Consider the following 13,743-nt stretch of genomic DNA (forward strand, 5'->3'; position numbering starts at 1 on the left):
CTAGTAAAAATTCTGTGGGATGTACCAGTTATAACTGACCGCAAAATCAGGAGCAACCGCCTGGATATAATCGTCAAACTAAAAAAGAAAAGAGAATGCTTATTCATTGAACTGGCTGTCCCAGCTGATCACAACATATTGCAAAAGAATCAGAAAAACATTCCAAATACGCAAACCTCAAAATGGAATGTGAGAAAATGTGGCTATGCAAAATAAACATTGTACCGATAGTAATTGGCGCTACAGGGGTCGTAAGCAAAAAACTCATGAGACATATCCAACAAATTCCAGGTAACGTTCGATTCGACATGATCCAAAAGATCACATTATTGGGCACTGTGCACATTCTTCGGAAGGCCTTGAATGCACCACTGGACTAATATTACATCTTGAATCACAGCTTAATTTATGTAATTTCGATTCTTCATCTTCAATCATCTCTACCTCTGCTCTGTAACCCTTGCCAATTCTTCATCTGCTGCAATTCTGTAATCTGACTTCTCCATGCATTGCATAGGAATAACAATTTGAATGTATTACTGTAATTTGAAAATTTACTCCAATCTCGCCATTTTCCTTTGGGGTCAGGTTGCTTCCCGGATTATGTGTGCATGTACCAGTTTTACTGTGAATAAAGAATATAATAATAATCCTCTCAGCCCTCGTAACCAGATTCATCGGTAGCGTTGAATGACCTGTTGTCTTGGAAAATGTAGGGCACGTAATTAATAATTAAGCATATTTAGGCAGGCCCGTTAGTACAATTACTTCGTTGAATGTTATTATTTTGTGAACTTCTATCCGCTGGCTATATAGTTTAAAGATACTGGAATCGCATCAACGTATCTAATCTAAAATAGGCACACGATTCAAAATTGGTATATCTTCAATGGCAAATAATTTTTCTTTGATGGATGTTATTTGTCCTGAGGGGTTCGAATTGTCAATACCTGATAATTCGGCACGGGCTATTTAAGCACCTCTCGACAATTAGACATTTCATATCGAAATTTACGGTCAACAAGGGGGCAATTGTTTTGACCGAATGTTTTCTCACTGATGATGTTTTGGCACACTCTCGGAGAGTGTCCCAGATTGGCCGAAACTTCATATGTCTTCGTGTATACCCGGTGTACCCCGTGTATACCGCGGCGTGGTAATGGCCGACGCCGAAATGCCAATTTCTAGTTTCGATGAATAGCCTAGTGCGTATTTTTTCGTGGGGGAAAGGTACCCAATAATCAAAAATTTGGCAACTGTAATTCGCGTGCAGTGCGAAAAATTATGAAAAATAATTCAAAAAAATTGTAGTGTAATTTTTGAGAGAACACATGTAGCAACCATCGTCGAAAAATTTCGAGATTTGACATGTTTTGTCGAATGTTAATTTGTTCTGAAAACTCCACCATCTACTGCGAAGCCATTTTGCTTCAGCGCCCCCCTTACCGCCCCCCTGAGCCCAGCGTCCCCCATATCGCCCCCTGAGCGTTTCCGCCCCCTTCAAAATCGCCCCTTGGGTGGCGCTGGAGGCAAGGTTAAGAACCACCGATATAAAGAATGCATCGTTGTCTAATGTATAAGAAATCAAGCATGCATACACGGATCTATATATTGATTTGATATATCTATTGTATGGGAAAAATCAAATACGTCCGATTGGCGAGTTAGCTACTGTATAAATTGTTTGAGGTAACTGAGGTAACAAGTACATAAACCGGTTTTCACTCCGATCAACATGAATGCAGCAATAGAATGTTTGGTCTAGCCTACACTTTGAAGCGTAGGCTAAGACCAATCTCATATTTCCTTGCAGGTCCTCGTCGCAATTGTTGGCAAAGCGACTACTGATAAGGATTGTATAGAATCATCATAGGAATTGATTGTTCCATGCAGTTGATACATTTGGTGATGCAAAGTATAGTCAGCGGATGTTCTGCAGCATTGTGGCACAATGTGCCATGAGTCGTTGCTATAGGTAACGTGTATATTATTTATTATATTACTTTATGGAAATGTAGGGTTATAATTAGGAATATGCCACATGCCCCTTCATTTTCAGTTTATTTATGTTTTCTTATTATATCGCATTCAGGATGATTGCCTTTTATTTACATATTTTAGCGGCCACTATGGGTGGGGTAATTGAAAGACAATTTCTTCCAACCCTTTCATTTTATCGCAATATCGTATTGCTTTGAATCGATGAAAATGTTAATGAAACAACCCACAATCCACATAAAATAGGATGGCGGTTACTGAACAGCCTTAAGTCGGCAGACTTAACCAAATTGACAGAATAATTTCGGACAGCCTTGTGCCTCCAGCATGCGGTTGGAGTGTCGAGGCGATTCAAGGCTCAACAGTTGTGACTCTGGTTACACAAATAGTATAGTGAATTCATGTACGTGTCATCAGAAAGCTAGGTAATCACTCAAAGTCGAATTTCAGAGTCCAGTCTTTCGTCTTTTTCCGAAGCACGTCATCAAATTCTTGGTTCTGACTTGCGGTGAAATGATTCTTCCAGTCGCCGACTTGTCCTTTCCTCATGAATTTAGAAACGCTGTCGTCAAAAATACCTGCCGCAACAAAATCGGAAAAATTCACGCTGTCGTTCTCTTTCATGTTGTCGAAGGAGCAATGGCTGGCGATGATGTCGATCTGAGCCTCGGATAGATCTTTTTCCAGGAACTTAGCCAATGTCTTGATCTCCTCTTTGCAATTCCTTTTCATGTTTTCATATAGTACAATGTGCATGCTGCTTCGTCGCTCCTGTGAAATCTAAATTGATATCATTTAATAAGCAATCGCTATATGCAAATTAGTCGATAAAAATTTCGATTTCTGAGGATTGTTTTTCAGATGTAATTGAGTATGATACCTCGAATATAGTGCAATCGATTACGATTACATACCTGCCAATACTTTTCAACATGGTCAAACCATGACCCGCGTAGCACATTGCCTCGATAGAAACGCTCCATAAATTCATTCAATGTCCCAGGATCAGGTAATGCCTTGTGCATTCGAAGGAAGTGATAGAACGACACGCAATTATCTTTTGGATTTCGAGCGACGTAGATCAATTTACCGATGGCTTCGTTTTGTAATTCGGTCGGCAGAAGTTGGAATGGCAGATGGGTTTTGATAAATCTGCAATGTTTTGGCATGATGGTGAGTTTGAAGTGAGTCAATATTTTGGCATGATGGTGAGTTCGAAGTGAGTCTGAAATCGACATTCGAATTAATTTGAATTTCTGGTAAGCTAGCGGACGACATTTGCGCAAAAATGTAATAAAAGTAATCGAAAGCTATTATGTCACAATGATTCCAAAAATATAAATCGTAATCTCGACAGCGCACAAATACCCTTAGAGCAGAAATCAGAATGCTTATGCGGGAGAATGCTTTTCTCGAGAATAAAACTGTTAATCGTGACGCATAAAGTTGGATAAGATTTTGCGCGAGGATTATTCCGAGTCGCCTGGTGGGAATTTTGGTTCAGCAGCATAGTAGGTTTTCAAGATTACCAGTTCTTAATTAGTCGATTAGTTCTCTTCCAGGTAAGCTAACCTGTCGTCCTTGTTGTTGTTGTTGTTTGTGGTATTCATGGTGTTTGTCGACTACGATGGTTATTTACACCAGCAGGCCCGATAATCGATATTTTCGATTCCGTAGCTGCCGACGTGTAGCCCGGCTCCGGCGCTCACGCGGATGAGATGGTAGGAGACACGGCGAGTTGATACAATAATTGCATTTAAATGTCCTATCGCTCAACCTAGCGTTTGTTTTTTTGGCCAGTGTTTCTCCCGGACTTCTGACCTGTCACGTCACCGCAGTCGTTTATGCAATGTACGTTAAGCCTGTATGTGAGCGTTGACACCGGTCGACGGCTCCTCTGCGCTCCCTTAAACCCTTCGCTTTAGCATCATAATTCATAGTTTCTACGTAACATGCATATATTTACGAGCCCGGTTCGAGGGCTCATGATTTCAACTGCTGAGAGAAAGACGTGTGTCTAGTATTTGACTCTAAAGCAGTGGTTCCCAACCTTTTTGTCGTCATTCCCCACTTCAGATATATTCCGAGTCTTCATTCCCCACTACTCGAAACTCAAATATACCCTTTAAAAATGAACCTCTTTAACATTTGACCAGACGTTTAGCAGGGACTTGCTATTGGAAAAGTGTATTGAAGGCAGTGTAAAGAAAGCAGATGATATTCGACGAATGAAACATTTCAACGAAATATATTACAAAACACAACAACACGGTTTCCCTCACAATCAATGCGAATACTGTTGTTGTCTTTTTGATACGATAGACGGGATATCGGGTTCTATATTTGAAATTGCACATCGCAAATCCGATTCTCAAGCCAGAAGTCTGTTGCGAGATTTTGTTTTTAAAACCACAACGCTTGAAAAAGCTGACTCACAAAGGTAAGTGGAGGGAAATACTATGGGGGGAAATACTATAAGTAACTTCAATGGCTTTGCACTAACTTTTGGATATGCGTTTTGCATCATTGCCCAGAATTTACCCAGTTTTTCATCTTCAAAACAAGACTTGGCAGACGAATCGTGAATCAGTTCCAAAAATTCTTCCTGGTTATCTTCTTCATCTTCAGGAAAGTCTTCATCAGAAAATCTGAAGGGATTCCTTGAGAACGCCATCGCAGGGGTGTCATGCTCAAAGCGGGGAAAGTAGCGGTGAAATTCTTCAATCAGGATGGTTAAGTGATTGACAGCCTCACTTCGAACGTCTTCGGAAAAACCATTCGTCTCAATAATTCGATTTAATGTTGGAAACGTCGTTCCGCTGCGACCAGATTTAATCTTTATTTTCCATATTTCAAGCTTTGCAATGAAAGCAGCAATCTTGTCTCTTAGTTCAAGAATCATTGAATCTTTCCCTTGTAACTTGCGGTTTAACTCGTTCAAGTGAGAAAACATGTCCGCTAAGAAGGCCAATCTCATTTTAAACAACACATCGGAAACATCCTTCTTTAGTTCTTTTTTCTTTTGAGCTGCAAGAAACAGCACAATCTCCGGAAGTAGCTGAACAAGACGATTCAACATCATTCCTTTCGAGAGCCAGCGCACATAAGTATGAAACAATAAAGAATCATAGTCAGATTCCCTTTCCTGGCACAGTTTTTGAACGAGTCGAGAATTCAGGGCGCTAGTTTTTATGTAATTGACGATTTTAATTGCACAATCCAGCGTTTGCTTGAGTGGCTGGGGCATTGTTCTTGATGATAACGCCTTCGATGGATGATGCAATGTGTCGCTATCACAGTAGGGTTCTTCCTCTTGACAAGTTCTGCGAAGCCAGATCGCGCACCGAGCATAGAAGGTGCTCCATCTGTGGAAATACTGCTAAGTCGACTCCAATCCAGTTCCTCAGCATCAACAAAATTTTCGATAAGCTCCATCACATCGACTGCCTTCGTAGTTCTTTCCAATGGACGACAAAAGAGAAAGTCCTCCTCAATAGCTTGATTGTGGACGTAGCGAACAAACACCATTAGTTGGGAGAAGTTCGCTATATCAACCGACTCACCAAGTTGTATTCCAAACCATGGCGAAGCTTTGACGTTTGTTATGAGTTGATCTTTGATATTAGAAGCCATATCTTCAATTCGTGATTTAATAGTATTGTTAGACAACGGGACCTTTTTCATTCTTGACTCCGCAGACTTGCCAAGCAGAAGACGAGCGCACTCTACCAGACACGGCTTTATCAATGTCTCGCCGATGTTATGGGGCTTTTTGGTCCTTGCTATTAGCAGCGATACTGCATAAGACGCAGTAACTATCTCACTTGCAACGACCTGAGATTGGCCTGCGCTTCCAAATCTAAACTTGTCCAGTTGACTTGCTCTGAGTGCGAAGAAGCCACGATTTTTATTGGCAAACTGAGGATGAACCTTTGAAAGATGTTGCTTCAGTTGATGGGGCTTCATTGACTCATTCGAGAGGGTCTTAAGGCAAACAACACATTGTGGCAATTGCTCGCGATTTTTCACCACAAACGTGAATCCGAATTCAAGATAACTATCGTCATATTTCCATTCAACTTTTGTCATATCAGAGCAGCTACTTGCTTGTTTCAGTATGCAAGAAACACAACCACATCAGTACGCATCTACGCAAGACAATCGCAACAAAACATATTGTTTTTCGTTACCGGTAACCCTCAAAATTTAGCGAAAGCGTTGTGTCACGTCATACTGGTAGTGCTGGATGCTCCTGTGACGCCTTCGTTTGTCATCCAGAGTTAAAAATGAGTTTTTGTGAACAACACGCAATGTAATTTTCGATACGTACATTCTGAAGCAGTTACTGGTAACGGTAACCGCGCTTGCGTCTCCGTAAAAGTAAATATATAGAATATCATGAATATACGGTAATGTTTGCCAAATGCGTCTATTCCCCACCAGAAATCATCGAATTCCCCACCAGTGGGGAATTCCCCACCGTTTGGGAACCACTGCTCTAAAGGATCTCTAAACAATGCGATCGCAGAATTCAAACTGGTAAAACCAGTCAATCTGTCAAGTATCTAGGTATTATTATTGATGATAATCTAGTATGGGACCATCACATCAACTTCATAGCAAGCAAAATATCTCGTGGCATTGGTGCACTCTATCGCCTGAAGAAGCTGGTTCCAATATCACTTCTCCTACCTGTTTATCATGCGCTCGTCCACTGCCATCTCACATATGGAATAACAGTGTGGGGCTGCTCTTACAAGAAGCATATCAACAAGCTCCAGGTATTACAAAACAAAGCCATTAGGATTACATCTAATATACCTGCACGTAGTAGTGTCAGTCCTGAATTTAGAAAATTGGGCATTCTCAAGGTCTCAGATTTGTAAAAATCATGAAACAATATAATGAAAGAACATTACCTGACTATTTCGACAACTTTTTTCAATGCCTCAATTCAATTCACCATTATAACACAAGATTCTCGCAAAATCAGTCCCTATTTGTTAAATAGAATTCATCAAGACTGTCAAGAAATTCCCTATCTCATATAGGTGTGAAATTTTGAAACAACGTACCAACTATCTACCGTACTCTTCCTTATCACACGTTTAAAGCTCGCTATTGCAAATTTATATTGTCCAAGTACTAAGAAGAACATATTTCATGACCACGGTGATGTTGTTTGTTGTTTTGTTTCATTTTATATGTTACAATAATATTACCACTGTGTACATGGGTCAAGTTGTCTGATCACACTGTTAACTATGATAACCGTCCTTCACTAGTGTTGCTGTCTTTTATTTACTTTTGTTTATTTCGTTACTCTTTGCGGTGCTACTCGACTGAGAGAAGAAATTGATTCATAATATTATTAATACTGCCAATATGTTTGGGTGACTCCGGCCTAGAAGATTTCGGTCATATCGGGTCTCCCAGTCTATACCATGTAAAATATAGTAGGAAAAAATGTATACTATTGGACGTGAATTGTTTGTGGACATTGCCTTTACTATATTTCATGGTTGACGAATAAAAGAATTCTCTCTCTCTCTCTCTCTCCGCTACGCTATAGACACAGTTAACACACGCCTGACCAATTGACCATATTGGAACTACATTTTTTTTGCGAATCAGTGTGACATGTTGCTTTCAATTAAGACGGATTCTCTTCAGTTGGCTCTCAATTCGACACTTATTAAATGGTCGAAAATTTTAGTGTATTGAAGTTTCTGAAAACGCACCGAATAACAAAAACATTCCATGTTCTTAGTCCATAATGATACTGTAGTTTGATTTTCAATACCCTCAAATGATTCATAAATAGTCGCAGACTTAAAATTAGTAATTACGTCAGCATTTGAATAACCTTGTTCGTTCCATTGGCCGACTATCTAGCATCTTGAAGCCTTCCCAAGACCGGAATTCACCTCCCTCCACCCAATCGTAGCGATCGGCCAGTTTAATTTTCCTTGCAAGCGCCGTATCTGCGTTGTTACAAATCAGCCACACGATCTCTTGTAACCAAGTTGTCCCTGAAAAGATTATGTTGCCTGCAAAAGCGTGTCTCCGCCATCGAATAGCTTTTAGTGGCTTCTTTTAAAGATATACAATATATAAAATGGACTGTGGAGGCGTAGTTTTCGAAGTTGACCTATCTGATTTGGTGTGCATCATCACGTGTGTCTATACCAGAGGTCTCAAACACGCGGCCCGCTAGACCATTTTGTGCGGCCCGCGACGGCATTTTGGATTTCAAAGTATTCGATAATATTTTACTACGAATTTAAACGAGAACTTAAAATTCGCTCTAAAAATACTCCAGAAGCCTGGAACTACTCATCAAACTTCACTAATACTTACCACTCAGTGGAAGATCAACTATAATACGTGACATTACTTGTTTAATATGGTAAAACATGACCTGTTGATGATTCGTGACTGGAAATTGTGATTTGGACTTGGGCGCGACCGTCTGTAGAATTTCTCGTAGCCCACTCGTCACTTAAGACGTTACAATCAGAGAAGGAATTTTGTGACTCGGAATGCCGTGACTTGGTAGAACCACGCACGCAACAAACCATGGTGTCCTATACGGTGTGGACACAAAACAATCTCATGGCTCAGTGAAATTGGTGTACGTCACACTTTCCATTTGGTCAAAGGCAATTTTACGGTAATTTTTGACCGGCTTGTCCTGCATTAGCCTAAATTTGATAAAACGGGTCTCAATCGAAAGCTACCGCGGTGCTGATTGCGAGAATATAAATTTATTCTATTCGTGGTCCTGTATCTCCCCAAAATAAGCCCCGAATGTTGCATTGTATGTGAGTTTGGTATTGTGATGCAGCAATGACGTCTGGGAGCAGGCGAGGAGCTCCACAAGCTGCAAGCGTATTGGCCATTGTCACGCAAGCGATTGAGCCCTCTCACTCTCGTGCGCATTTGCTCCTGAGCTGCTCAGACGGCATGGTTGCGTCACAATACCAAACTCACTTACAATGCAACATTTGAGGCTTATTTTGGCGAGTTCCAGGGCCACGAACAGAATAAAATTTATATTTTCGCAATCAGTACCGTGGTAGCTTTCCATTGATACCCGTTTTATCAAATTTAGGCTAATGCAGGACAAGCCGGTCAAAAATTACCGTCAAATTGCCTTTGACCAAATGGAAAAAGTGACAAAAACCAATTTCACTGACCTGTGAGATTTGCTTGTGTCCACACCAAATAGCACACTATGAATAAACTATTAAACTGGTAGGAGAAATAGTAAAATATCAAAAGGTCGTAGCTTGCGTTGCGTAGCTTATTTAGATATCCAAGCATGTAGGTATGGCAAACGACATTGGCATTATGTTGCCCCTTTGATGTATATAGTTGGTTACATCCTGTGTCATCTTGGGTATCTTTCTATATGTTATTTTCGCCAATTTAATGTGGCGAGTATTAACTAGTCGTAGCCTACGCTTCACAGCTGTAACACCAACGGATTCTTCGGCGATTGCTCAATGCTCATATCTATTGTTATTGCACAGATTCCTTATGTTCAAGTTGTTATTGATCTGTTCCAACATTAGAAGGTAAAATCAAACGCTGATTCTATTTGACTTCCGTAATGACATATAATGTCAATATAGGCTAGTTATCAGGAGTAGACCCATGCTCGAAACCCGGAAATAAGGCCTACTTTGAAATACATTGAATCCCCCTATTACTGGTGCTGCGGCCCGCGGCGCCATCAAAAATAGGAAATTGGCCCGCGAGCACATCTGAGTTTGAGACCTCTGGTCTATACCGTGACCTAGCATGTTATAGACGGGGGCGTTTGTACATCACTCATTTTAGGTATAGGCGTATTTTGCTATTCCCACCACATAGATCCCCGAATTCGATGAGAATATCATGTATGCTTCGAACCTGCTTTCGGATATGTAGCTACAATGACATCATCCGGTCTCATCTTAAACTTCAGAACTGTATTCAGAACTTGTCTCCTCTTTTCGCCCCCGAGTACAGGCATGGTGAATCCATTTGACATTGTTTCCTCGCACAGAACGGGTACTGCAAACTCACCCATCGCAGTATCAATTTCACTAAGTTCAGTTAGGGTTAGGGTACCGAGCGTAGACTGTACTTGAATAGGAAATGGGCAACATTGAAATACCGTAAGGTTAAAGTACGATTTGCCAGCTAAGCTCCCATTCTCGTCTTCACTGACGAAGACACATTTAACACACAGAAAAACAGCCTGCAAGTTTCGATAAATGAACAGAGGTGGTCAGTAACGAAGTAATTCTACTCTTTCGTACTCAAGTAGTTTTCCTCTACTTCTGGTACTTCCTCAAGTAAACAGAATTTACGCTACTTCTACTTCGTGATATTTTGTGATCTACTTACTTACTTTTCGCTATTTTCAGTTTGTCAAGTAGAATTAATGTAACCCTCTAATTAGAAAGAGAAACTGGAGAATTCTCGGGCTGTTTTCACAGAGTTCTAACATTCAGTTTTAAGAAAATTTAGGTTAAACACAGAATTTCCGTCGCGCTTCACACAAAGTAGTGATGGAGTATATTCAGGTAGCAGATTGTGTGGCCCCTTTCGCACCGCATTGTCGCCCATATGACAGATTTCATCACAGAAAATATGGTTAATAATAACGTTTGAAACTACCGTTTCGCAATCTAGCATTTACCCACAATATCTTATTCTAGCAGCCCATGGCGTGTCATAATCTGGAAAAGTGGACTCTGAATTTTTGAGCGTTAGACTTGTTTTAGCAGACCACCGTTAAAATTGCTTTTCTGAACTAGTATTGGTATTTCTCGTTCGATTCGCAGTATCATTACTTAGAGTTGTTATTAGTTTCAGTTCTTTTGTCTGGAGAACATACATGTTGAAGTGTAAAAGCAAGCGTAGTAATGCTTTTAATTTTCGGAAATAAAGCTACACAGTATGACACTTTTACGATCCACCATATTTTTATTAGCATTGACTAACCGCGCAAATGTTCACACCAAATCCGATACAACTTCTCCGTCTTGCTCTTCGGCGAAACTACGCGGCCTTATAATATGGGGGAAGGCGCCATACCACGATATTTTCTCAAACGCGCTGTTCGAGTAAACAGAGGATTAGTATCGCATTTCAATATCAATACTATCCTTTCCATACCATGATGCGGACGAATGCTTATGCTCTCGAAAATTGAATACCTCCTGGTCTGCATAAATATGAATCAAGCTCGGCACCTTTCGCATATCTCAATTTGCAGCTGTAGACAATCCATGCGAACGAATGACGATCGTTTTCACAACTATACTTACTTACTTGAGTAGATTTAAAGTCAGTCAATTATACTTCTACTTCCAGTAATTTTTCGTCGCTACTTTTACTTGTACTTGAGTAGCTTTCTTGACTACTTTGACCACCTCCGTAAATGAAATATATAATTATAAGACGTGGCCATAATTATACCGCCCGACATCCAAAACCGTCTATCCAGGGGTTCCCAGCGTTGGCCACATGGCCACATCACCCCCCAACCCCCAGTGGCCTATTTTTAGAAACAAGGGGGCGAATATACCAAAGGGGGGTACTGGGGGCGATAGAGGGCGAAATGTTAAAACCCCCGTCCAGTGAGATATATTTAATTTACACTGTCAAAAAATGCGCATGAAAGCGGCTCATTCTGCATATGACGCGAATAAATATGTCAACTCACGGAAAGTAGACGCGGAAACCGGTTTTCCGAGCACCTACCCCATCTGAAAGATGGCCCTTTTCAGTAAACTCATCACTGTCATCAGTGATCAGAGTTAGGTGAATAAATTTCCCGATTATATGTGCTATTTTTCGGAAATATGGGAAGGGGTCGAAAATTTGTGTCGAGATTGAAAAGGGGGCGATGAGTCGAAAAAAGTTGGGAGCCAGTGGTCTATATGGTCAGGTAAAAGAAGCAATTCGCAATTACTTTGCAAACTTTCTACTTTTTCTGGCGATACTTGCCACTGTAAAGTCACCGGGAGTTCGTGGAATATCCAATAATAGCAGACTACGACTGGTAGTAGTGGAAAATTAGCAAGATAGCTCGACAAGGTACTTGATCGTACTCCAAAACGCTTCATCTCTGGGTATTGTCGAAGAGAAGAGTATTATTCCAGTTGGCGCGGTCGGTTAATCCATGGCCTCCGGTGCGAAATTAGCCTATGTTTATTTGGGCAGGTCAATTTTACCTCGACTCAGCTTTCAGCAGACACTGCCGTAAAATAAAATGAATATCATCATAAACATATTTAATTACGAACAAACCCTCTAATTTCACTCTCTAGTACAGGGGTGGCCAACCTGCGGCCACGTAATTCAATTAGCATGTGTTGGCGGCTGTCGATATGAAAATTGAATTTACGAATCGACTCTCGAATTTTTGAGATATTTGTTTTAATTTTGAAATTTTCTTCGCGCTGGTCGCGATTCAATGCGACTTCATTTTTCGATTTTAATATAGTCAAGCACCCTTTTGCAATCTAAGCCCCACAGTACAGACGCGAACAGCGGAGGGAAATGATGCACTCCATATGGAAATAACAATTTGGAATCGAGCGCTCTTCACGAAAGATATTTGTTTCTGGTACGTTCGGGAGATTCCAATATCTTTCCATGATACCGACAATCCTGATGGAAGGTCAAGAAATAACAACATCCCTAAAGTGGCTATACTAACAATTGGAGAGCTTCTTGGAGGTACAGAACTTCAATATACAATTGAATAGTATAATCAATACTAACAATTGGCCCACCCGACGATGCATCATCTGCTATTAATTTTCGAAAACACTCTCTATCCATTACCTATACTGATAAATGTAATCACTTGGGTTGAGATTAGTCTGAACGTCGTCGAGGAAGGACGTCCAATCCTAATCAACGGAATGTGCGACTGCTGCGACATCGACAGAGGTAGACAGAGCTTGGGCGTCGCCCACCTGTGGGCTTGGGATATACCTTGGATTTACGAAATGGATCGGAATACGAATAGAATGCAAAGCGAACGATACGCAACAGCGCTAAGGAGAAACACTCCTAGACCAGCAGTACATCACCACAGGCCGAGATCACTCTTTCTTAGAGTGCCTGAGGATGCAAAATATGAAGAAATATGGGACGATCTCTGCGAAAACGAGATAGCCAAACGCTACATCGACAAAATCGAATCCCTCTGGGAAATGAGAAGGGGAATGTACATCATGTCCTTCTTCAAAGACAAAAACGGCTCAAAAACCAGAGACGCTCTATACGCACAAATAGAGAAACAAGGCCTAGAAGGCCATAGCTTCAGATATATACGGATGGAACTTCCAAGACCACCAGCTACCCATCTCATAGCAAGCGGAATACCGACAGAAACGGAACCACCATCCGTAAGACGAGATATAAACAGCCAAGGCTTCGGCACAGTAGTAGCTCTAACCAGCGTATACAGAAAAAACACTCGAATCTACAATGGGCGAACCAACATATGGGTCGAATCCTTCGATAAGGATAAAATGCCTTCGATTATCTACATCGACGGTTACCCATGCCAAATCAGAACCGCTGAAGACATCTATAAAAAGAGATGCTACCTTTGTAACGAGGAAGGCCACGTGGCAAGAGAATGTCAGAGAAAAAATGAGGAAAACGAAAACGAAGAAAACATCGAAACAGATGCAGGCAAAAACACAGAAGCCAAAATATTACCAGAAGAAA

The 13,743-nt window shown here is 40.9% G+C and overlaps 1 protein-coding gene across 1 annotated transcript; it reads right to left on the reverse strand.

The window, feature by feature from the left end:
* Positions 1-1,593: 1,593 nt before the first annotated feature.
* On the reverse strand, positions 1,594-11,512 carry LOC145448175 (sulfotransferase 1C4-like). The gene is made up of 4 exons (XM_080326517.1): positions 9,916-11,512; positions 7,865-8,030; positions 2,913-3,150; positions 1,594-2,778 (listed from the first exon to the last, which is right to left on the reverse strand). Exons 1-4 carry the CDS (start codon positions 10,073-10,075, stop codon positions 2,428-2,430), a joined length of 915 nt encoding a protein of 304 aa, XP_080182643.1. The 5' UTR covers positions 10,076-11,512; the 3' UTR covers positions 1,594-2,427.
* Between the last annotated feature and the right edge of the window lie 2,231 nt (positions 11,513-13,743).

This window comes from Botryllus schlosseri, chromosome 10 (assembly GCF_051294905.1).
Source record: "Botryllus schlosseri isolate E-star chromosome 10, Bs_hap1, whole genome shotgun sequence".
NCBI lineage: Eukaryota > Metazoa > Chordata > Ascidiacea > Stolidobranchia > Styelidae > Botryllus > Botryllus schlosseri.

Excerpts from the sequence above, each read along its gene's own strand:
- LOC145448175 (XM_080326517.1), bottom strand. The coding sequence starts at position 10,075 with ATGGGTGAGTTTGCAGTACCCGTTCTGTGCGAGGAAACAATGTCAAAT. Across the intron at positions 8,031-9,915 it reads AGCTACATATCCGAAAGCAG|GGACAACTTGGTTACAAGAG; the intron begins GTTCGAAGCATA and ends TAATCTTTTCAG. Across the intron at positions 2,779-2,912 it reads ATGTTGAAAAGTATTGGCAG|ATTTCACAGGAGCGACGAAG; the intron begins GTATGTAATCGT and ends ATATCAATTTAG.